Below are 25,898 nucleotides of genomic sequence, written 5' to 3'. Positions count from 1 at the left end.
AGGATGAACATTTCACACAGTGCAACTGTCATGAATAAATGATCCAGTAAACTATTTTTCCAGTGAAGGATAATAATTTGGTATGATTATCATGTAGTAAATTATGAAAAATAAAATTGCTGACTTTAGCTTTTCACTGTGCAGACACAAGTGTTTGTGGAGAAAAACAAAATTGGAAATCTGGGGTGTTTTTCTGTATCCAAATTATTTTCTAGATGAGCATACACATTTTAAACCCTAGCAGAGATGTGATTTATTTCTCTCTGTTTTCTTTTTTGGAGAGACAGAGTCTCACTTTATTGCTCTTTAGAGTGCTGTGGCATCACACAGCTCACAGCAACCTCGACTCCTGGGCTTAGGTGATTCTCTTGCCTCAGTCTCCTGAGTAGCTGGGACTACAGGAGCCCGGGACAGCACCGGCTATTTTTTTTGTTGCAGTTTGGCCGGGGCCGGGTTTGAACCCACCACCCTCTGTACATGGGGCCCACGCCCTACTCACTGAGCCACAGGCGCCATCCTATTTCTTATTTTTGGTCCTTTATCGTATGAGTTGGTGCCCTGCGTGTAGGATGCTACTGCTGGACTCACTTGATACTTTTTCCTAGGTGATGACCTTACTATTTATGGGGTCGTAATGCAGCGGTGGAAGCCCTTTCAGCAAGATGTACGCTGTGAAGTGGAGATAGTCTTAAAAGCCAATTACGTCCAAGTAAATAATGAGCAGTCCTCAGGAATCACCATGGATGAGGAGGTCCGAAAGGAATTTGAAGATTTTTGGGAGTGCTATAAGAGTGATCCCTTTGCAGGTTTGTAATTAAGGGCATAAAGCTGATAATTGTTAATGGTGTTAACATTTAGTAGTTAAATATAATGTCTGTGCTTTGGGTACAGCCTTACAAGCTACATAACTCAAACAGCTGAGTTCTTCGGGTGACCTTTAGTGCTTCTAGTTGTAGTCTCCCTCTGAAGACAATTATGGCATAGTCTTTTCTATTTAGAAATCTCTTCAGAGATCTTCTTGGGGGTTTTTTTTCCATTATATTATTTTAAACAGTTCATATACTATGAAAACAGTTTTGAGTTCCTTACCTTCTTTATCAATTAAAAATATAGTTCTTTTAAAAGAAAAATACTTATCCTATTACAAAACTGCATGATATTAAAGTTGTTATTTCTCTTCTGATTTATTTTCAATAATCCCATTTTGGCTGAAGATTTTAAAATAACTAGGAAAAAGACGATGAAGGATAGAATACACAAAGAATAAGTTTTGTCACCACAGCAAAAATTTAGACTGTGACACCTTAGTGTAATTATTACGTGGAATAAAACCATACAAGGCCTTGGGTTTGTAGTGTGTTTTTTATTAAGAAGTCTCAAGTGTATAAAAGACCAATTAAGTCTTTAAAAGTCAGTTTTCATTTTTCCTTGGAGTCATCTTCTTAGAAAAATAAGCTGAAGCCAGTAATAGACTATTTCTAATAAACTTTACCTGAAATCTCATATGTATTGAGTACTTTATTCTTAAATCACATGCCGAACTAGACAGATACTATTTCAAGGCTTCCATTTGCTTAACCATGGGCAGTTTGCTTTTATTTTGTGGAGTTTTTTTATTTATGTGTGTAGCACCTATGTAGTTGATCCTCATGTTTTATTTGATCTATGTATAGAAAGAAGGAAAAGTTCCCTACTTGATGGCTTTATTAAGCAAGGACTTTATGAATCATACATTTTTAAATGAATTCTTGGACTGGAAATGACTCCTTAGAATTAGGTCATTATATAAAAATCCGTAACTCTTCCTTCCGTAGTTTCTCCTTATTGGTTCCAGTGCCCCCTCAACTCCACAGTGAGGGAAGGCCACCACGCAGTGTGCTAGCCAGAGCATCCCTGCTTGGGCTGGAGATTACAGTCCTTTTTCTGTTGGACAGTTGTATGACTCATTTATTGGATAAAAGAAAGAAGTAAATTAACAACCTTGTGAAAAATGTAAGTAGGAAGACAGCGAGAAAATGAGGCAACCTTTTTCTTTTTGGTATGAGTGGCTTCTGCGTCTTAGTTTCCTGTTGACCAGTACCAGTGTACTGTGTTTCTCCATTTCATGTATGTTGGCAGAAAGGAGAGGGGAAGGTGGGAAGCTGTATCCAACAGGGCATCCTCTCTGCCAGTCTAACCTGGAGATTGCTTCCTCTGCTCCTGGAGGTTGACCTGCTTCATGAAGACTTTAATCTGTGGGTATTGACCAGATGAGTCTGGGGGCTTTATTCTGGTCCTGGTGCTTAGATGCTAGATAGAAACCCAAACATATGGGTTGGAGTTTGCTGTACCATCTGAACCCACAGGCGGGGGACTCAGTAATCGTAGATCTGAGAGTTTCTCTTCATTGGCATAACTGAGGGCTGTGCTACGTTATTGACATGGTCTAGAACCAGAAATTTGGGAGGGAGGTAGAGATGGAGTTAATACAGAGCCTAATGAATTCTCTTATTCTCTTCTACAATATGGGAGCTTCTACTGCCCTGATCCAAGGAATCAGGTTTCTCAGCTGAGACAAAAAGTTTTGGATAATGGCCTTTCTCCTTTGCTTCCTCTGGTATCCCAGTCCTACCTTCATAGTTTGTCTTTTGTGTTAACTTCAGTGTGAGGAAATCTTGAGATCAGAAGTACGTCCGGTACCTCTATTATTAATACAGGTAATAAAACTGATAACAGTAATTCCCACTAGTGCCAGCTGCTCTTTGTTTCTTTGTGCTGTACCCTTACTATCCTCAACAATTCTAGGTTGATACTATCTCCATTTTATAGGTAAGGAAACAGAAGCAGAGAGGTTAAGAAACTTGTCCAAGGTCAGACAGCTAGTAAATAATAGTACTGGGATTTGAGTCCAGCCATGACCCCACAGCCCGTGCTCTTTACCACCGAGACTTACTTCCCATCAGCACAGTTGTCACTGGATCCTCTTTCACTTAGCAAACCTGGATGTTTTAACAGTTTTGGCTCAAGTGATTCCCTGCTCATTTTGTTTACTGTGGCTGTTGCTCTTTTCCTTATCTGTGTAATTTCTAGATTCTGGTCATAATCTACCTAACTAATATGAGGTCTTTTTATCTACTCAGACTCCTGACCTTTTTTCTGTGGACTTTCTACCTCAGGAAAGGGAGAGAGAGATTCCTTCTGGCAATTAATGAACTTCTTGAATTTTCCAAATCTTCTTTCTGGTTTCTTTTTTACTGAAAGACTTTCATCCATTTCTGCCATCTCATGTCACATCACCATAGCTTAGTTGCTACTGAGTCAATTTTGATTCCTTACAAAAAGTAGCCTTTGTGTATAGGGCCATAAATTACAGAAATGTTCAGGAATGGCTTGTTAGAATTTTGTACATTCATTAGGCCAGTGACTGAATCAAATACTTTATGTGTGGATAAGATAGGCAGATTCTCACTTAGTGCTTTGATATTTCTGAAAACAGAACACATGAGCAGATGAATTCAACATCTCTAGCTTATACCACTGGGGTTGTACTTTGCAATGATTTTAAAACCCTGATACCCTGTAACTATTCCAGATGAAACAGAATTTACCAAACTTCTCAGAGTAGATGCTGCACTGACTTGCAACATGGATTGATTTTACGTCTTTTCCTTGTCTTTACACTTTGGGAAAAACTCCACGAGGTTCAACTACCTCTGTATTTAAAAAAAAAAAAAAGATTTTTGGCTCCTATGATCTGATTCCTTTGTTTCTCAGATTGAACACCTTCCTTTTATTTAGGCCCAGGTATAATTTTACTGGTAAATAAAATTACCACATAGAAAGTACAGCTGGAATTAAGGGAAGATGTGTTGGCCTGATAGGTAATAGATGAGGGAGAAAATATTTCATTTGCTATCTCTCTTCTAAAGTACAATACATTTATAGAAGGTTAAGTAGCACCCAGGAATAAAATGCAGACTTTTTATCTCACAGTATTAAGAAAGGACTTTTTAGAGGAAAAAGTTATTTACTCCTTTTAGTCATTTGGAATTGGCCTTCTGATAATTTTAAACAGCAAGAGCACATTTATAGAGTAGTCAGAATAGGAAGGGAAATTGCATTTAAGGTTTCTTGAAAATTATTGATGACATCTGATCTTTTTGCCTTTCCTAGGAAGGAATGAAATATTGGCCAGCTTGTGCCCACAAATATTTGGGATGTATCTAGTAAAGCTTGCTGTGGCCATGGTGCTGGCTGGTGGGATTCAAAGGACTGATGCCACAGGAACACGGGTCAGAGGTTAGTACCTATTTAAAAATTTTGAGGAATAGTAACACAGGGAAAGAAGCTAGACTTTTTCTTTCCTGAATAAAAACGACTTTTGAGCTTTATCTTTTATTTGTTTGTATTTTTTTGAAATGGTCTCATTATGTCGTCCTTGGTAGAGTGCAGTGGCCTCACAGCTCACAGCAACTTCTAACCCTTGGGCTTAAGCAATTCTCTTGCCTCAGCTTCCCAAGTAGCTGGAAATACAGGTGTCTACCACAATGCCCTGCTATTTTTTGTTATAGTTGTCACTGTTGTTTAGCAGGCCCGGGCCGAGTTTGATCCCACCAGTCCCGGTGTATGTGACTGGCGCTGTAACCACTGAGCTACAGGCACTGAGCTTGAGCTTTATCTTTTAAAACTGACAGTTGTCCATATCATCTTATACTTAGTCCAGCATCTACATATGAGAAGCTACTTTACAGAATTTCAGAAAAGCTAAAAGATACCATGTTTTTTAATTCATGTATGCTTTTGCTCTATCCTGTAAAGAAGCTACAAAATAAAATTTTTCTTTTTTGTTTTTGGAGATAGTTTCACTAGTTGCTTTGGGGTTGAGTGCTATGGTGTCATAGCTCACAGCAACCTCAAACTCTTGGGCTCAAGTGATGGTCTTGCCTCAGCCTTCTGAGGAGCTGGGACTATAGGCTCCTACTGTCATATCTGGCTGGTTTTTCTATTTTTTAGTAGAGATGGGGTCTCCCTCTTGCTCAGGCTGGTCTCGAACTCCTGAGTTCAAGCAATCCACCCTTGGCCTCCCAGAGTACTAGGATTACAGGCATGAGCCACCACACCAGAAAATAACATCTTTATGTTTCTATTACCGAGATGTTATGTTTTTCATTAGATCCCCAATTTCTTCAAGAGGAAAAGATTAGAAAAGTGCATTTGAATGTCCCCAACTGAGAGTCTTTCTGTCTGTGACTTGTCAGTGATTCTCTCAGACATTTCACTCTTAGGCATCTACCTGCTGTCTCCCCTTTGGCTGCTGGTTGAGTACAAATGTTCCAGTTGCTGTGAGGTGCTTCTGTCAGTTACACATTCAAGTGAAGATTACTCCAAGTGTACAGATATGTCCGGATGGCAAAAAGCTCTTTTGCTCCTAACACATTTACCTGACCAGAGTCTGTCCTAAAGCTTTTTTAATCTTTTTTTAAAAAGATCAAAAGGACTTTAGGGACTCTAAAAGTATATAGTAGGGTAGAGAATAGTATTAAGTTTATGTGTTAAGTTTTGATCAGCTACTATTTGCAAGGCTCTCTGCTAAATATTGAGCTAAATAGGGGTTTCCTATTAACATATTTTGAAAACATTTGAATTTTACTGAAGAAAATGGTCATTGAGATAATACATACTATAGGCTATGCATATGCTCATGTTACATTTGAAAAATAAGAATACTTAATTATTTTAAGATAGATATTTCACTAAGTAAAATTTTCACAAAATGAAAAGGTTTTCATTTTAACTATTGGAATCATTAGTGATTTGATTTATAAAGCACTTACAAAGTCCCCAACAGAAGTACTTATATAAAAATAGAATAAAATAATTGTATGACATATGACTTGTATGGAAAGATTAAACACAGAAGTTTGATATTTTAAAATAGATTAAATAAAACCAGAAACTTTAAAAGCCAAAAAATGTTTAAATGTTACAGGCCTAAACATCTGAAAACAACACATAATAGACTTCAGATTTTAAATGTCACATTCAGTAATCAATTAAAAACTGTTACATTCATGACAGTTAACTTTTATGAGGATTTTCTAGTTAAATTCTTCCTTGAATGACCTTATGTAAAAGTAACAGCAGAAATACTATATAAAATAAATTGTGTTGGCATTCCCCAAGTGGACCATTTTCTTTTTAATTATACTTACTCATAAGGCCTCTTATAGAAATTTAAAACTTTACGTATTTACTTTTTTTTTGTAGGTGAATCTCATCTTTTATTGGTTGGGGATCCTGGCACAGGGAAATCTCAATTCCTCAAATATGCAGCAAAGATCACACCTAGATCTGTGCTGACCACAGGAATTGGATCTACGAGTGCAGGTATTTTTACATTACAATTTCAAGTAATTTAATATTGCTACAAAAGCTAACACAATGTGTTTTTTTCTGATGAAAAACTACCTATAATGGGGTGAATTTCAAGTTAAGTTTTGAGATTACTGCCAAAAACTGAAGGAAATGTGCAACATTAGTTTTGTAGCTCTAAGAAAACATTTTTAAAGTTCTGCCTTATCTTTGCATCTGAGTTTCAAATGATTCCATTAGATTTTCTCATTCTAGGGATTCCCAACATAGTATTTATGCAGGAGCAAGTACACATCATCTGGCATTTAATGAAGACACAGCAAACAGAATGTTAAACTAAATAGGGGTAAATTTACAAAAGCAGAATGCGCAGAGCTTAAGGCATGTTCATTCTCATGGATCTGATAGGCACAGCCGTTTATACTACAGTGTTTTAGGTAGAAAGTTTGTCTATTAGAATTAAGAAAGTATACTTTCATCGCTGCAATGTGAAGCTTCATTCATACATTGTAATGATTCTTTTGCAAGTACATTTAAAAACCTTGGCAGATAGAATGTCAAGATTTGACTATAAAATAAAGGTCCTAGGGAATTTAGGAAAAAATTATTTAAAAAAATTTTTGATGCCAGGCAGCACCTGTGGCTCAGCGTTTTGGGTACTGGCCCCATCCATATATCAGGGGTGGCAGATTCTAACCCATACCCAGCCAAATTGCAACAAAAAAATAGCCGGTCATTGTGGCGGCTGCCTGTAGTCCAGCTACTCAGAAGGCTGAGGCAAGAGAATCGCCAACTCACTCCTGTGAGTGCAGTTGGCTCTGACCTCCAACTGCACTCACAGGAGTACTGTGACCCCACTGTACTCCACCAAGGGCGACAAAGTGAGACTCTGTCTCTAAAAAAAAAAAAAAATTTTTTTTGATACCATTTTGTACTTTTATACTTTTGATTGGGGCAGTATTTCTCCTTTTCTTCTAAAAATAAGCCCTTGGTTTCACACAATTGTTCTTTACTGCTGGTAAAAGGAGCCTAAGTTCCATTGACCTGTTCTTAAATTTCTTATGAGAAGCTTATACTTTAAAGTTTATCATATAATCAAAAATTCTACACTAACGGACTTATACACGTGGGAAACCATTGTAAAGGGACTGTTTTCCTATGCATTTTAAAATCCTTATGATTCAGTGTTCTAAAGTAATGTTGGGAAACATCTTCTCAAGGAAGTATGCAGAATGTTTGCTAAGTAGTTACATGGAATGTCCAAAAATGAGTTTGTGCTATCTTGTGGGCTAACAGTAATTTCAGACTATTTGGGCAATTTAAAGTGTATGGCTACAGCTTCACTGGATTAGTGAGTTAGTATAAAAGTGTATTAGCTATTTTCCCTCTGTTTTTATGACAAGATCATAATCTAAATATCAGAGAAAAGACAGGTAGAGGGAATATAAGTTTTACAATGATAGAAAACTATATATTGCAATCCATTAGAAAGTCATAAAAGTTCAGGGTGTCAAAACCAGCATTTTTAAGAATGAAATTAAAAAAAGAAATAAAATACCAGAATACTGCACATAGTAAAAAGTGCACTAAAGGTGCATTTTCACATAAGTTTTTAATATAAATACATAGTTGTGTTACAGTGTATGCTTTTTTTTTTTTTTTAATAATTTTTGTACCTTGGATTATGGTAAAAGATTTTGAAAACTGCTGCCACTGTCTTAAGAAACCTAGAAAACCTGAATCTTAAAACCAGATGCTAAGACCACATAGGAGCCTAAGGTTATATTAACATAAGGTTATGAATGAGCAAATGAACACACACTTCCCAGACTTCTGAATGTTTTCTCAGCTCAAGTGGTACCCTGATTTCCTCAGATCTTACTTCTCTCTCCAGTGCCATAAATAATTTTTTCTCATTTCTCTTCTCTGAACTTAGCTACTTACTGTGATCAAGAGGAGGAAAACAGTTCAATACTTCTAGCTATAATTCAGATCTAGGATCTTAACAGATAGTATAGGTTAAATGGGAAAAAAATATCTATGTTACAGTTTCTTAGTTCCTAATGTCTGAATCCTAAATGTTTTCCTTCATTTTTAAGGAATTCATCTTAATAAATTATATGGTTCTGTAAGATAAAGGAAATACTTTGAGTCCCTAACGTCTATTTAGATTAACTATCCATTTTCAAATTGATATTAAAACCCTAAGTTTTTGATATTACTATAAATTGATAGTTATAATTAGAATAAAAAACTCAGCAGTAAATTACTTTATTTGGTGTTTTTTTCTTATTTCGAACAAGCACATATCTTGTTGCTGTTATATTAACCACTGAGCTCTTTGTTTGAAAGTAATGCTTTTATTTTCATTTTAGTATTTTAACATTTTCTTTTAATTTCAATTAGACAAAAACGAGATTTTCTTCATATAGTTTAACATAAGTATTTTACTTTTAAAATCTGTGCTAATGGATAATATTTTAATCTGGTGTGTTAAATTTGAAAATTTAACATTTGGCAAAACTTTGCTTCATAAATTTACTTTTGTAGGATGATAGGACATATATACAATTTAGAATCTGTATTTAGATAAATGACCTTTTCTTTCCTCAACATAAAAGCTTTAAAAAGTACAGTATAAAAATTTTAGACATGAAGGCACTGCATAACCTGCTTTATATGGCTGTCTTGCTGAGCAGCAAGAACAGCGAAAATATTCACCCCAAATTTAATGGAGCATAAGAAACTTTTTGAGAAGGACCTACCTCTCAAAAAGAACCTTTTAGCTCATCTAGTTAATGAATCCCTGTCCAAGATTGCTTTTCAAAAACTTAATGGAAAAGCTATCTAGAATGTTAACCATAAATATGCCTAATCTCATTCTTCATAAATGTGAGAGAAAATGGGGAGTAGTACAGATGTGAAAATATATATTTCTAAAATAGTAATTTATCTATTATGATAAAGCTAAATATACCCTTCTAAATCCACTGTGTTTATATAGAGACTGCCAATATCAAATGATAAAAATCATTTGATACTAAAAGTTTATAGTATTTGCTGTTTTTATAAATCTAACAATCAAAGCTAAGCCATTATAATCTCCTGTTCTTAGAGGATCTGTATTGGCTCTTGAAAAGATATTTGGTCTTGAATTCACTGGGTAATAACAATGTATGAGTCAAGAAGTGCTCTGATATCCTAAATTCTGTTATAAAAACAACAACAAAAAATCATAGCCAGGGTGCCTTATAAAAGAATTAGCCACATTTGTTATTATCTTAGGAAACAAGTCAAATGTTGTCCAACATTATGTAAACTGTAATAGTAGCCATGAGAGGCTTTAGAGTGACCTAGAAAATCAAATTCTAACGTTCTTGGTAGAATACAGTTAATTTCAGATCCCCGTTTAAAGGATATGCCAAAAAAAAAAAAGAACAAAAAAATACAAATTTGCCCCTTAAATGTCTTCAAAGGAAGAAACATTTTAATTGAAGTGAACTTTGTTCTTTCAAAGACCATTAAAATAGTGATCCAAAGATTACTGTCCAAGAGGCTAACCTGGTCCAATGATTAATATTTTTCTGTGTAAGTGCTTTAATTACATGTAAAGGAGAGGAAAATAATATATATGCTTTAATCAGATTAGTTTCAGGACAAATAAAATAACACATTAGAGAAAAAAATTACTTAAAAATAGTTGTATTTATATTCCACAATTTGTTCAAATACTTGTTTTTTTTATAAACTTTCTACAGGATGTTTTTAAACAAATTCTTCACATTGTGTCTTGACTGTACTTACGGAGTTTCAGGGTAATAGTTCTGTGTGTTTTTAATAGCTTAATTTTTACTAAAGGGATGGCAGGTGGTCACATGCAGTCCATGTGGGATTCTAACATAACATTTAGTGAGTTTTCTGATGTGGACCATCCCTTTGAAGCTGAAGGTAATGCATCTGTTGAAAGAAGTGACTGTAGATTTGGATTACTGCTCTCTGCATCTTCCAGTTTTTCTGTGTTATCTTCCCAATTAATGTGGAATCTTGTGACCCTGGGATTAGATGCCAAAATATTCCTTTGAAGCTAAAAGAAGAAGAAAATACACAAATGGTAAACATCATAAAGTTAGATCACCCTATGCAAATAGGAGCTTAATGAATGGTTCACGTTAGTACTCCTAAAGAGCTACTCTCATATACAGAGTGTAAGTCAAATAAATAAAGCACCTTAAATACAAGTAATAAATAAGGACTAGGGCTATGGCAAAGAAATTATCTTAGACAAAGGGAAACATACAGAGAATCTGAGAGGGTATATCTAGTCTTTTGTTGAATAGTAAAATAGCTACCTTCTCTATACTTCTGTTTTCTAAAAAGGAGACAATCTCTTCTTTTTTGAAGATGAATGCTTGAGAAGATGCATTATTTAACAAACTAAGCCTCTTTCACTTGTTATCTTTTTAAGGAAAATGAAAAATTTCCTCGAATATAACCTGCCATTATTAATGGTTTTAAAGATAGCTCATTCTTAGAAACAGTATCCTCGTTTCTTCTCTTCTCTGCTATGCAATACATACAGGAAACTAATAACTGGATCAATGGATGGTCCTACAGCCAGGATAAAAAAGTCACACCCTTATTATCAGAAAGGAGAACACTCTGTTCTTTTGTTCTGTAATTTTTCTTGCATGATCTGAGAGACAGTGTGTCATGTTCAACTTCATTTACTTTGCATCCTTACTAAATTGTTGCAGTTCCCAATGGAAAATGAGAATGGTGAAGCATAGATTTAAGTTTCTCATCCAGAACTTAGGCTATTTTTCACCATCAGAAATATTTAAGAGTTTTAGTTTACCTCTAAGAAGAGCAGATAAAGCTAACCATATAGGGGTTCTGAGATAACAATGTTCACATGAAAAACAAACTTTCCCCCACAATTTTGGAAGTTATAGAGAAAAAATTACTGAATTAATCAGTACAATAAACATAAATTTGCATGTCTTAAAGGTGGAAATGAGTAGAATTATGGTGTATAGGAAATGCTACACAGAAAGCCACAAACAAATCCCTGTTTCTTACAAGAGATACTTTCATTTTCCTAAACCAAGAGATGGCTCAAGGTATCTGCCTAACATTAACTTCTAATGACTCACCTGGAGGTAGGGTTTGAGGTCATCAATAATGGAACAATAATTAGTTAGCCCATAACTAATTGGCATAAGGACTTCAAATTAATTTTGTCTCAAAGTCATTTTCATAATATTCTATGAAAGAGCAATAGCAACCACCTAAAAAGTTATATAATAAAAGTAATTAAAAAGGAATAAGAATGTTACCTTAGAAAAGTCTGGTTTTACTGGTGGGTTTTCTCTTAATTCTGTTTCAGTATATTCATTATTTACATAATAGCCAACTCTAATAAATTCTTGACCTCGATAGGTACAGGTAATTAGCACAACTGTTACACCTACTGCATCTGCATCTGGAATGAGTCCTGGATTAGGTGCATCAGCCTAGAATTTAAAAAGAAAAGAAAAACACAAAAGGCCATTAAGAGCAGGCAACACTTGAATTTATTTTTTGCAGTTTTTGGCCGGGGCTGGGTTTGAACCCACCACCTCTGGTGTATGGGCCTGTGTCTTACTCCATAGGTGCCGCCCAACACTGGAATTTTAGTTACCTTGAGCACCATCAGTTGAGGGTGTAGCAGCAAAAACTTGGAAATCATACTGGGAAGGCATATGCCCATTTGAGACTAATTCATAGCTAGAAAATACAGTTACTGATTCTTCACAGTGTATGTAAGTACCCTTGATACTTCCGAGCATCCCCACATTTCTCTTAGGAAATAATTTTGGCTACAGTGCATGGTGGTTCAGGAGGACTTGTATTAATGTTTATTACAAAACTTCTTATAAAATACAGCAAACAATTAAAGTAATATAGTCTTTATGGATTTTAGCCTTTTCTTTTTCCTTTTTTTTTTTTTTGGAGATAAGACTATCAGTTTGTCACCTAGGTAGAGTGCTGTGCTGTCACAGCTCACAGCAACTTCTAACTCTTGGGCTCCAGCGATTCTCTTGCCTCAGCCTCCCAAGTAGCTAGGACTACAGGCATCTACTACAATGCCTGGCTATTTTTAGAGATGGGGTCTTGCCCTGGCTCAGGCTCCTCTTGAACTCTAGAGCTCAGGCAATCCACCTGCCTTGGTCTCCCAGAGTGCTAGGATTACAGGCCTGAGCTACTGTACCCAGCAATCTTTTCCTGTCATAATTTTCACTAAATTAGTAAACGATAAATTATCTCCACACATCCTGTTGGCACAAATGTGTATCATACCAGTTTCTTTGCCTCAAGATGCTTATATGCTCATACTTACTCAATGGGCCCTCGCAGATATTCTAACAGCTAGTACAAAGCTGAAAATGCTGTGGAAATAGCTATATAGCAGATTTTCCAAAAATATTAAATCCTCTGTCATGACTGCTCAATAGTCACTTCGCTAGGGATTACAACATAGTGTGCTGTTTAAGGCACATATGTTGTAGAAATTCTATGAAAGAAAAGATTATTTTAGGCAGATGTCAAAGACCTTGTTTTGAACCAAGCTACTGTAAGCTGAACCTGGAGAACTACAGAAGGTGAAGCAAGGAGGTTAAAGGCAACATGAGCAAAGGGCAGGACAGTAAAAAGACTGATAGGATGGCAGGAACCACAGATTGCGGGGACATAAGCAGTCATGCCTGAGCTTGACCTGAGATAGCCATGCTGGTGACTGGGTCAAGTCCCAGCAAATTAGCTTACCGCTGCCCCCAGGACATCAAAGAACATTCTTGGGCCTGGGTGAACACTTAAGCCGGTATCTCAGTTTGGAAACACTGAAGCCTACATTTATTGTATGCCTCCCACATGTAGATAACACAAAGTGGCATAAAATATTTGTCTAGTCATTTAGGCTAAAAACCTCAGTCACCCGTGGCTTCTCTGTCTCCTGTATCTAGTCAATTTTTTTATTTCTGAAGGCTGCATTCGTGTCTTCATCTTTTATGTAGAATATTGCTCAGACTTTCTAACTGGTCTCCCCAGCTCTATCTTATCATTTGCACTGCTACCAGCATTAACTATTTAAACACAGATCTGTTCCTGTCTCTTTGCGTAGTTTTAAAACCTCAGATGATTGTTCCCATTTATAAAAGATAAAAATCTCAGTTCTTTTAACTTCATTTATAAGGCTCTTAATTTGTCTCCACCTAACATGTCCATTCACACTTCCTTCAACTCCACCCTCGTTCTAGATATGAATTACACAGGTTCTTTAAAATGTGGTACTAGTCTTTTATGCTCTGTGCTTCCAACATACTGTTCCCTTGACCAGAAAAGTCTTTTCCCTCACATCCTCAAAAATTCATCTTTCAAGGCTTACATCAAAAGTATCTTCCCAATGAAGCCCTTTCTGATTCAGAAAGTAAAATGAATAGATGCCTTTTTTATGAGCTTATATTTTTTGACACAAATGCTCTACTCTAAATGCCTGTGCAACAGTCTAAATGTATGTCTACTCTTCAGTCTTCCGTGCTATGCACTCACAGAACTCAGGGTTTACCTAGGGCAGGAGTCCCATACTGTTCATCATGATAAGCGAATGTCTGGCACAGCTATTTTGAAATTCATTCATGACTCAGTTTCTGCCCTGAAGAGGGTTTATCCTCTCTTTAGAGGGACCGCAGGGTGGGAACAGAGAGCCTGTTTTGGAGAATGTGCTGTGTCTTAGATATCCTTTGCATACCCCCTCCCTAGAGTGGTTGTGTTATTTCCAGGGTACCCAGAGATATTCCAATGTTCTAAAAGGTGGAGATGGAAAATGTAATTCACTACTGCTATGGGAACTCTCCCCTACATTGTTTCCCATACCTTCAGTAAATTGGTTCTGGACATGTTTGTGTTTTCAAATTTGTTAGCAAATGTGAAACAATTTTTTAAATTGTTAAAAAATTTGAAAAGGATTTAGCTTGGGAAAATTTAGTAGAGAAACTTTTAGGCCTCTCCGATCTTTGGGGTGGATAAGTGCTGGGCAGATGTTTATAAAGCTTCCTGTTAGCCGTCGATCTACTCAGGAGAAAGGCCCTGTCTCACTATTTGGAGAGGCAAAATCATGGCAGACCAGGAGAATACTGTAGCAGTTAAAATACAAAAGCTGTACTTAAGTTTCTTTCTATGGATGATGGTGAATTTTGTAAAATCTATGGGCCAAACAAATGACCTAGACCTAAATCACACTATGCCTCTTCTGTTCTCTTTGGCAATATGTACACTGATACCAAAGCAAGGTAAAGCTACTTGAAAATCAGAAGGAAATACTTTTGCATAACTTTTTTTCTATATCATTCTTAGCCAAAAGCTGAGGCGTGTTCTAATCATAAACACAAAGAAAAGACTTTTCAAGAGTTTATTTCAAAGATAAGGCCGTTTATTTATAAGTTTTCATAGTAGCATAAAAAGTTATATCCCTATGTATGTCTGTTCAAATTTATTGTACACTGACTGCTCATGAATTACCATCAGTGAAGTATGGGTTCGGTTCCTCAGGCTTGTGGGTTAAAGTAAATCCTGCTTCCTTATATAACAATTTCAAGAAACGAAGAGAATAAAAATTTAGTTCTAATTATAGAAACAGGGCATTTGTCAATGATTGTACTAAAAGCTTTGCTTCTCATAACAGTCTTATGAAGTAGAATATTATCCACATTTTATAGATGACTAGAGTGAACAAGGAAGGTTGGAGTCGGAATTTGACCCATGTCTGTAACTGCAGTGCATCCTCCTATAGAACAGGGCATTCTGTTACCCATGTCTTTTACAGGGTTAGGCACTAACACAACTCAGGTTAACAGCATTTTAAATCAGTATAGTTGAGCCTTTCTTTAACCATTTGTTTAGATACACTAAATTATTTGTGATAATAGCTCATTGCAGCCTCAAAGTCTTAAGCTCAAATTTTTCCGCCTTAGCCTCCGTACTAAGTGAGACTACAGGCATACACCTCCCACACTTGACTAATTTTTGTTTATATTTTAGAGGCAGGGTCTTGGCATCTTTACAGGCTGGTCTCAAATGCCTGGCCTTAAGCAATCCTGGTTAAGATTGGTGAGATTACAGGAGTGAGCCATTGTACCTGGCAGGATACACTAAATTATTTGTCACTTTTCAACAAAAAGCAGTAAGGCTAGGAAACCAAAATTCTGAATTCTAAATTTAAGACGGGGGGGGGGGGGTAGGGGGTGGGGACAGCTCCAAGTGATGGAATATGACTCTTCCCCAATTTCTGATGAGATTATTTGACCAACAGCATTCATTTTAAATGGGCCCCATCTGGGAAGTGAGGAAGCATAGAGGTTAGGGACAAGAAGAGTTAGATTTTCTTTCTGGATTAAGTCTTTTCAGTGGGTTTTACTTAACTGTTGGGATTTTGGTGGGTAGAAGTATTTGTAACAAAAATAGTAGTTTTTAAAAAAAATCTATGACTCTTTGGACTATTACAAGTATCTCTCTAAATAGATATGGATAATTGAGAAATTACCAAATACTTTATGTAGCTCTTTAACGTGAATGAAAAGAAGTATCACTTTTGAATACAGAAGATAATGTCTGAAGACTCAGCACAGACCCAAATACTGTCAGTGTCAGTATTTAAGAACATAATTTACATTAGAATTTCCCCTTACAAATAACTGGTGGGGTAGTAGATTTGTAGCAGTAGTCCTCTATAAGATACTGTATGTAGATTATTAGATGCTTTAGAAAACCACTGGACTTTGATCCCAACAACCAAAGGTCACATATTTTTTAACATACCTATTAATCTAGTTAACTTACTGATTATATTGAAATGAAGTTTTTGTTCTATCATCATTACTCCTAGTATCTAAAACCATAAACTGAAGATGTATATTACTAACATTAGTATAGTAGAACCTCTTTAAGTTGACCACCCCTACGGGTGTATACAGAGGTGGTCAACATAAGGAACTCAGCCTACTGTACTGAGTACATGTGGTGCATGTCTGATCTATGAAAATCAGGTCAACTTAAGGAGGTGGTCAGTGTAGGAGGTGGTCAACTACAGCCATTCCACTGTAGTTAGTCATAAGCATTTTGAATCCATGTCTTGGGCTGCTGGACAGCCACCCTGAAAGTCTGACACTAAAGGACTATTCACAGTAAAGCCCAAAATTAACTTTCATGTATGCCATGATGTAGACCAGTGGTTCTCAACCTGTGGGTCGCGACCCCTTTATAACAATGAAAATACATCCTGCATATCAAATATTTACATTACGATTCTTAACAGTAGCAAAATTATAGTTATGAAGTAGCAACGAAAATAATTTTATGGTTGGGGTCACCACAGTTAATACAGTTTAATGAGGAACTGTATTAAAGTGTTGTGGCATTAGGAGGCATAAGGACGGTTGAGAACCACTGATGTAGAAAGTTAAGTTTACTGTATGTTGTGCCTCTCCCTAAAGTAAATATCACATTAACATTTCTGAACATAGAAAACCAAGAAGTAGAGTTCTGCTGTGACACAGAGACAGCCTAAAACATGATGGATGGGGATTACAAGTGAGTACAGCAGAAGCAGAGTTAATTCAAAAGGAAAGGTAGAAGGCCTATGAGATAATAGTCTATTTAGAAACATATTTGGCATACACATTAACCAAGATTCATCTTACCTGAAATACAAACATGTGTCTTCCTGCAGGAACAGGGCCCACTAAAACGGAGTCTAAAACTTGATCATATTCTTCACTTTCTGCAGAGCCCACATAGATAATCTTCCACTCCAAGTCTAGGGTAAAAACCAAAGAATTATTTCCTATTCATTAATTACATTACCAAATGATATTAATAAATCTGTTTAGTGTTCACTTACTATTGATTGGTTGCCAAATGGCTTCTAATAGCAGAAAATCCAGAAAGGTGCTGGAATGCTCCTTATAAAAATTCTTACCAGAGTTCACACCGTATGTCAGTTACTCAAAATGCCCTTTTTGAGGCTAGTGGCTCCTGAACTGTGTTCTTCACAAACATAGCCAAAAACTTGGGAAATATTATAAACCTTGTCTTAAGGGTTTGTAAAGTACACTGGCATAGTAAGTATCCTGAGACATCCTTCAGTGAAGAACACCGGTAACATTAATCCAGCATTTCCCAAATTTATTTGGTTATGGAATTCCCCTGTCCCTTTTTTTGTATGTCATCTTTTAATACCTTCCTCAACGCACTCTGGAAGTGCTGTCCTATACTACATTGTAAAAACCCAAATTATCATAGAGCTCATAGTGGAAAAATCATTATAAGCAAACTTCCTTTGAGGCTCAGAAGTATGTGGCCTCAGCTCATCAACTCTTTAAAGAACCACAGTTCTCTTTTCCGTATAGCACCTCCTCATGCCACACATTCTTTAAATTGGAAAGAGAAAACCAAGAACCTTACACCACTTGATAAAATATAGTATATATGGTAGAGATAGGTTCAATAGGACAAGACACTCAGGTGCACCCCAAGACATTATATGCAGTTAAATCTAGCGTATTTTACTAAGCATCTTTTGTAATGTGCTCTGTGAAGAGAACTCAAAGATGAGCAGAACTGCTGTTCTTAAAGGGAGGAGGCCAGGGCTGAGCAGAAAGAGAGCAAGGGGAAAGTAGCCAACCATGAGATTGGGGATGACGGCCCCCACATTGTGCCATTTTGAAAGCCATCACATGGACTTTGGCTTTTATACTGAGGGGCATGGGAAGCCATCTGAGGGTTTTGAGCAGAATGACATCATGCTTTCATATTAATTGTTTTGACTGTTGTGTTCTGTATGCAGTATAAGAGGGCAAAGGAGGATATTTCAACAGAATATTCCGACAATCAAGGCAAGAAATTATGTTGGCGTGAACCACATGTAGCCATGGGGTGTGAAGTAATTGTATTCTGGATAAAATCTGAAGATGGAAACAGCAGGAGCCACTGTTTTTTTTTGTTTGTTTTTGTTGTTGTTTTTACACAGAGTAAGAAAGAAACTCTCAGGAGTTAATTTTAGACATGTTTGAAATGACTAGTAGATATGTAAGTGAAGACACTAAATAGGTCTGGTAAAAATCTGTAAATTGTCAATGACATGTAAAGCCATGAAAATAGATGGGATTCTTAGGGAGTGAGCCTTTGGATTCTTTAAGGTTAAGAGGTCAGAAGATGAAGAATCAATAAAGTAGGTTACAAACTAGTGGCCAATGAGGTAGGTGACTCAAACGCCAAGTGAAGAAATCGTTAAGAAAGAGGGGTGTGAAAGCTATTAAACTAGCCACGTGAGGATAAGACTAAGAATTTTCACATGGAAGTTTTCACACAATTTTAAGTTCATATGTATTTATACTACTATATAGAATGCTGTTGATATTCTACTTGGTTTAACTTACATTGGAATTTGTGGACTGTCACAGGAATGGATCCTTAATTTGCAAAGCTGCTTTTATAAAATACCTACTATGTGCCGCCATTGATCCTGCTGCTGTTGCTTAAACTTCAATCTGTTTTATCATATGGATTTAATTGCCATATGATGCAAATAAAACTCAAACTCTAAGAGGTTAAGTCATGTACCCAAATTTACAGTTTGTAAATCAGAGTCAGAATACAAGCTATGCCTGTCAAGTCCAGAGCTTGGGCTTTTTCCAAAAACCTAGCTGGAGAGATAATTTATTTTCTATCCAGCCCTCAAATTAATAGTGGAATAAGGGAACTTAACTGCAAGGGAAAGGTGAGAGCAGAGGTGGAGAGATATCTAACCTTAACAAGAACAGGCTGTAGTTCAGAGAAAGAGAACACCTGCACATTGCTTTTCATGCTTACAGATGCTTGCTGTAAATGAGTTTCAGATGCTCAGTACTTTTTTGTAAATTAGCATCATTTTTATTATTTTTTGAGGCAGAGTCTCACTCTGTCACCCTGGGTAGAGTGCCATGGCATCATAGCTCATAGTAACCTCAAATTCTTGGGCTCAAGTGATCCTCTTGCCTCAGCCTCCTAACTAGCTGGGAATAACTCAGGTGCCCACACCCACCTTATGTTTGTCTATTTTTAATAGAGATGGGATCTCAATTTTGCTCAGGCTGGTCTCAAACTCCTGATCTCAAGCAGTCCATCCACCAAACCCTACCAGAGTGCTAGGATTACAAGTGTGGGCCAGTGGGCCCAGCCTTAGTTTTATTATTTTTTTAAAGCCAGCTTCCATTTCCTAACCCTACCTTCAGTATTTGAAGGGGAAAGGGAAGGGATACAGATTCTTTCCACAGGTTTTCAGTTGAATGTGTTTATTCATTTATTTAAAGTTAACTAATTGTTTATTATAAATAAATCATGGTAATCCCAGCCCAAAAATATCTCAGTTGGTGGTGGGAATGAGTGAGGAAAGTCATCAAAGCAATTTAAGCTAATTACACTGCTTGGGAAGACCTGTGGTCTAGTGCAAAGCGTGTAGTCTTTAGAATTGGAATAAGCTTTGAAGTTTGTATCATGCTCAGTTCTGGTACATTGTTAAGTATTCAACAGACAGTAGCTATGATTACTGTTGTAAACAAACTTTAAAATGGCAGAAAGATCAGTCAGAACTTGTACATGCTTAGTGACCAACAGATCAAGCACATCAGGGTCTCCCAGTCTCCCATCTGACACGAAAACTTGAGCTTAAACCTTGACCTTCCATTTGTTAAGGCTGCCCCGCCCCCGATAAAAGCCTTAGACTAAAAACAACCAGATATGGCGGCGCCTGTGGCTCAAAGGAGTAGGGCGCCAGCCCCATATGCCGGAGGTGGCGGGTTCAAACCCAGCCCTGGCCAAAAACTGCAAAAACAAAAAAAACCCAACCAGATAGCCTCAAGAGCTTTTTTTTTTTTTCGTAAAGCAAAATTTTAAAGGAAAGTAAAAATATATGGGGTCTGCTGATAAAGTATGAAAAATGGTAACCAAACTCTGGTTTGAGACTTGAGACGAAACAAAGTGAAAGGTCTTTGAAGAATATTCTGTAGTTTAATTCCAAGAACCCATTTTAAAAAGAACCATAATATAAAAGTATGGAACCCATAAGGAGCTTTGCTAAATAAACTCCATTTTCTTAATCCACATAGCCTCTAGGTGGAGTACAGAGGTATGGCACCTTTTTGAAAGATTCCTTCGCAGCTTCAGTATGACTCAGCTTAAATATTCTAAAAATACTAAATAAATGCTCAGTAACTGCACCTTGAACATGAGAAGTATACCAGTGGAAGTAGGTGTGCATTCTTGACATCAGTATTGTAAAATCTCTGATGTGATTCAGCTAGGTTTTGAATGAATTCCAGTTAAAAATGGAACATAGTTTGGCCTCAGTGAATGGCTGGTTTCAGCTACCTAATGTAAAGGCCCTGGAACTGCATCTTGAATCATCTATCTTCCTTGTTCTGAGTTCTAAAATGGAAGGCATCATTAGAGAAGTACCTGTTAACTTGGAGAACGTCTAATGCCCAAAACACTGTGGCATAAGCCTGAATGGATTGATAAATGGTTTTCCTTAATATTTACCCATTTTTATGTGCAATTAGGAATAAAAAGGGAAAAATGATTGGCCACTGGATATGAAAAATGGGCCTGGTAACTGAAATGCTTATAGTAGTACCACAGGAGAATAATCACATGATTTCAGAATACGAATAATACTCTTTACTATTATTATCAATGGCCTATTTAGGTATTATTTTAGTAAATGAATCATCTTTCAGGGTATGCCCTCCATGAATTACAGTTTATGTGCATCTATGATTCATGTATGTATTAAAATAACACACACATTAACTATCAAGTGTGGTTACTTTAAAGAACATGGGGAAGGCACCGAATACTGAGAACTGTTACATTATACACATCTGTACAAATTTTTGAAAGTTTATTACAATGAGCATATATTAGCTTGTATAATTAAACACCCTACATAAGATACATTATTGAAGTTTAAAGATGAATTTTTAAATGAAAATAATGCTTCAGAAGCCAAATAATTTTAAGTATTTGTAGGTTCAAAGCATGTCCCCATGTTCAGTTGTAAAATTAACATTGATAAAAATTTTTCCCCTCAAATTTTGAAAATGAAGCATTGGATTACTTTATTAAAGTCTAAGAAAAGCAAAGGTAAGAAATTATCCAGTTTCAGCGTTACAAATACGTATTATTCAATATATTAAAATATTTATCTTTCTGGAAGAGCTTAAAACGTATATAGACAAAAACAGTAAAATTTTTGCTTTGCTATCAGAATTCTACCATTAATTTCCTAGCCCACGTTTTGTGTTTTACGTTCAGAGTGTGTTCTGTATATGCTTAGGTGTGGAGTTAGTGTAATTAGATTTCAGCACGTTTTTGAAGTCGCCTATCAGACTATATAGAAACCAGAGGTTAAGTCCTGAAAATTATTGCAGTGTCTTACTTATTTCTGGTCTTGGGTTAAATGTAACTTCCTAGCTTAGCAATATTTTCTTCCTGCGAGAGAGAGAATTTTCGTCATTAAGGGAAAGGAGTTCCCGTTGGTCCGGGAGTCCGCGCACCAGCATCTCCCGGCGCCCCGCGCATCCCGGGCGCTGGCCGGTGAGGACCAGCCCGGAGGACGCGGCCCCCGGGGAGCGCCGGCGCCCGGCCCGCGGTGCGGTGGGGCCGAGCCTGCGCCCGCCTTCCCCGCTGGTTGGTCGAGGGAGCCAGAAATCAGCGCGAGGACAGCCCTGCTCTCCTCCCCGAAGCGGCCGGGCACGGCCGGCCAGGAGACTACGGCAACTCTACCGTGTGCTCCAGTAAGGGCTGTGCCTCTCGCCAGGGGCAGGAAGGTGGGTGGCGGGCGCCGTGTCTGTCCCCTGCGGCGAGGCGAGAGGAGGCGTCGTGACGCCGGGGTCGCTAGCCCAATTCTCTGCTCGGGGTAAGATGGCTCCGCTCCTAACTCGTCGGCGCGACCACACACGCACGCCTCTTCCCTCCCAGCCTCTTCTCCGACGCCGTGAGGGTCGCGGAAGGCCGTCCGCGCCGCGTGGCCAGCCTGCGAGACCCCCGGCCGGCGCCACGGGCGCGAGTGCGGGTCCCGCGAACCGCCCGCCCGCCAGACAAAGCTGACAACATGGCTACCTCCGCTCGAACAAGTTCCTCGCAAGTTAAGCCGCGGCGGGCGCCCGGGCTGCGGCCGAACGCCGCGCGCACCTCGGCGGCCGTCGTCCGTCAACTTCAAGTTTCCCTCCGCGGAGCCGAACCCGCAGCCCGCCGACGGCCGCCCCGCCGAGGCCGGGCCCGGGAAACTTTCAACGTCTGCAGCCCGCAACTGACAGCCCGGGCGGCAGGCGTCGGGACTCACCTTCAGACAGGTCCTCGATGCACTCGAAGGTGATCTCGAACTGGAACGGGTTGTAGAAGGGAGAAGGGTTATCCAGCACCACTACATTGTTCACCTGAACCTTTGCCATATTTTGAGGAAAAAACAAACAATGGGAACCGGGGCTTGTTGCGGCACAATAAAGTCCAGCGCGTGGCCGCTCGAGAGAGCGCAGACCCCCGCCTCGGTGCCTGCCCGACGTCGTGCAGCGGCGACTTGAGAAACTTTTTTTTCCTCTTTTTATTTACACCGGAGCACTCCACAGTGTTTTGCAGCTTTCCTATTTTACTAAACTACAGCCCATTCTGCTCTGATAACTAGCAGCGTTGCCCGCGATTGGCTGCACCAGAGCTCTGACCCTCCTTCTCCAGTGAGGGCCTCGGCAGCGAGCAAGATGGGCTCCCGCTCCCGGAATGGACTTGGAAACTTTAACTGCGGCTCCACCTGCTGGTGTGGATTAGGACAAAGGCGGAGAACAAAGTGAGTGGAATAAGGGCTGGGAGGCCCGCGCGGAGGCCGCCGGCGGCGGCGGGGGGAGGGGCGCGGCAGGCCCCGCCCCCGGCCCGGCGACTCCCGCGCCTCACGTCGGGCGTGGCCGCGCCCGGGCCGGGGCGGGGGGGCGTGGCCGCGCCGGGGAGGCGTGGCCTCGCTGGGAGGGCGCGATCCCTGGTGATGCCCGCCCTTCGCGTTTGCTTAGGTTGGTTTTGGGGTTTTTTCCTCCTTTTGACGTTCTTTTTGCATCAGTGCAATGACTGTCTCCTCTCCTGAATTTCGCAGATGAAATTCGGTTGTCTGCACTAGGTTAGATTCAACTGTCTGTGTATTGGATAATTGGAGTAGAGAGAAGGGTAGGTTGCGGTGGAAATAAACTGGATTTATAGATCGATGTCAGCTCGAAAGGAGCAAAGCCATTTTGGAAATCTAGTTCTTGGCTAGTTTGTACATTTGGGCACTACAGCGCTGTTGAGTAGACACAAAATGAAGGGCGAGGAGGTGATTTTCCACACAGACTGCTTTGGGGAATCAAAATAATTTTTGGGCTGCACCTGAGTCGCCTTCCTCCCATTCCAGATCTGGAAAGTCCTAGAATAATGACAAAAAAAATTACAAGAGGTGTGATCAGTTACACCCCAGGTTACTGCCGTTTGGGGAAATAGCAGGAACATAAAAGAAAATGAAGTGTCAGAAAACCAAAAGAGCGAGAAATACAACAGAAAGGAAAAGGAAAGAACACAAAAGCACGCCAAGGCATTTGATCTTCAAAAACACGTGTGACCCTACCGTTACTAAAAATTGTGTCAAGACAAGTAAATTCTGAGGAGCCTTATTGCCTGCAACCACTCTAAACTGAGGAAATGGATTCCTTTATGCTTGACTAGCATTTTGGAGAAAGGGAAAGCTTTTAACGTGTTTGTGAGCTCAAACTATTTGTTTACTAAGTAAGAATGATATAGAGGTTTATTTTATCACCTATCCATCAACAATTTTTCCCTTAAGTGTAGTTAATGAAACCACCAAACTTGAATGATTAAATTCCAAGAGAAAATTTTCAGGTATTACCTAGGGTGGAATTCTCTCTCTCTTTTTTTTTTTTTTTTTTGACAAATTTTGCTCTCTGGTCCAGCTACAGTGCAAGAGCAACATCATAGCTCACTGCAGCCTCCAGCTCTTGGGATAAAGCGATCCTTCTGCCTCATCCTCTCAAGTAGCTGAGGCTACAGGCACCCACCATCCCACATAGCTAATTTTTATATTTTTTTGTAGAGCTGGGGTGTCACTCTTGCTGAGAGTGACCTTGAACTCCTCAAGGGATCCTGTGGCCTCAGCTTCCCAGAGTGCTGGGATTATAGGCCATGAAGCAGCAGGCCTGGCCTAGAAGAATTTTTTCTTAGTATAATACCCAGAATTTTGATGTCATTCTTTGGGCATTGTTCATCCTTAAGTAGGTTGGTTTTGTTGAGACCTCTTCATGTGATGGTCTTTTTTTTTTTTTTTTTTTTTTTTTGAGACAGAGCCTCAAGCCCTTACCCTGGGTAGAGTGCGTTACATCACAGCTCACAGCAACCTCCAATTCCTGGACTCAAGCAAGTCTCCTGCCTCTGCCTCCCAAGTAGCTGGTACTACAGGCGCCTGCCACAACGCCCAGATATTTTTTGGTTGCAGCTGTCATTGTTGTTTGGCGGGCTCGGGCTGGATTCGAACCTGCCAGCTCAGGTGTATGTGGCTGGCGCCTTAGCCGCTTGAGCCACAGGCGCCGAGCCATGTGATGGTCTTTTGAAAGTTAATGTGAGATACCTATTAAGAGGCCTCCTCACATTTAGGAAAGTTAGTTAGTCTTACTTTATTATCACTGGATTAAAAAGTCAAATATAGACTACCAGAAAAGGTTTCTTCATGCACAGTTTGAAACCTTCATGCATAGTTTTAACTATCACTAGCAAGAACGAGTAAGATAAAGTAGATAAAGTAGAAATTGCTGTGTGGTTACATACAAGATAAAATAACCATTTGAATATTAAAACATGATTCCTATGAGATCGGTATTTGCAAGCACTCTTAATGTAGCACAGTGGTTATGGCGCCGGGTTTGAACCTGGTTCAGGCCAGCTAAAAGAACAGTGACAACTGCAACAAAAAATAGCTGGGCCTTGTGGTGGGCGCCTGTAGTCGCAGCTACTTGGGAGGCTGAGGCAAGAGAATTGCTTAAGCCCAAGAGTTGGAGGTTACTGTGAGCTATGACACTACGGCACTTGACTGTGAGGGTGACATAGTGAGATTCCATTTCAATAAAAGAAAGAAGAAGAAGATTCTATTCACTTGTTTTTTAAAAATAACATACGCTTGTTAAAATGAAATGCATTTTGCAGTCTGACTATAGATGTGTCTTCTCGTCTTATAAAACAACTGAGAAGATATGCCTGGATACCACCAGTTTGGCTTCTTTTTTTTTTGAGACAGTCTCACTTTGTCATCCATGGTAGATAGAGCGCTGAGGCATAGAGCTCATAACAACCTCAAACTCTTAGGCTTAAGTGATTCTCTTGCCTTAGCTTCCCAAGTACTGACAGGTGCCCACCACAACAGCCAGCTTTTTTTTTTTTAGAGATGAGGTCTC

The 25,898-nt window shown here is 38.7% G+C and overlaps 2 protein-coding genes across 5 annotated transcripts in view; one reads left to right on the top strand and one right to left on the bottom strand.

Moving 5' to 3' along the window:
- The window catches only part of MCM9 (minichromosome maintenance 9 homologous recombination repair factor), a 99,065-nt gene that overhangs the window by 15,961 nt on the left and 57,206 nt on the right, over positions 1-25,898 (top strand). For 3 of the 4 annotated variants that reach the window (XM_053591290.1, XM_053591292.1, XM_053591291.1), the window contains exons 5-7: positions 606-806; positions 4,153-4,278; positions 6,247-6,366. In XM_053591290.1, the coding sequence (XP_053447265.1) occupies positions 606-806; positions 4,153-4,278; positions 6,247-6,366 (447 nt within the window). Of the gene's footprint in view, positions 1-605; positions 807-4,152; positions 4,279-6,246; positions 6,367-18,229; positions 18,923-25,898 lie in introns of those variants that run through there. The other variant, XM_053591294.1, reaches the window with a different exon arrangement.
- On the bottom strand, positions 8,699-23,213 carry ASF1A (anti-silencing function 1A histone chaperone). Its single transcript, XM_053591295.1, has 4 exons — positions 22,766-23,213; positions 17,085-17,200; positions 11,688-11,864; positions 8,699-10,435 (listed from the first exon to the last, which is right to left on the bottom strand). Exons 1-4 carry the CDS (start codon positions 22,872-22,874, stop codon positions 10,223-10,225), a joined length of 615 nt encoding a protein of 204 aa, XP_053447270.1. The 5' UTR covers positions 22,875-23,213; the 3' UTR covers positions 8,699-10,222.

Source organism: Nycticebus coucang, chromosome 5 (assembly GCF_027406575.1).
Source record: "Nycticebus coucang isolate mNycCou1 chromosome 5, mNycCou1.pri, whole genome shotgun sequence".
In the NCBI taxonomy this organism is placed as follows: Eukaryota; Metazoa; Chordata; class Mammalia; order Primates; family Lorisidae; genus Nycticebus; species Nycticebus coucang.
This window is presented reverse-complemented; position numbering and strand designations above follow the sequence as displayed.

Coding starts and splice junctions, on each gene's coding strand:
- ASF1A (XM_053591295.1), bottom strand. CDS start 22,874: ATGGCAAAGGTTCAGGTGAACAATGTAGTGGTGCTGGATAACCCTTCT. Junction 11,865..17,084: donor GACACATGTTTGTATTTCAG/GTAAGATGAATC, acceptor TTTAAATTCTAG/GCTGATGCACCTAATCCAGG. Junction 10,436..11,687: donor TAAAACCAGACTTTTCTAAG/GTAACATTCTTA, acceptor TTCTTCTTTTAG/CTTCAAAGGAATATTTTGGC.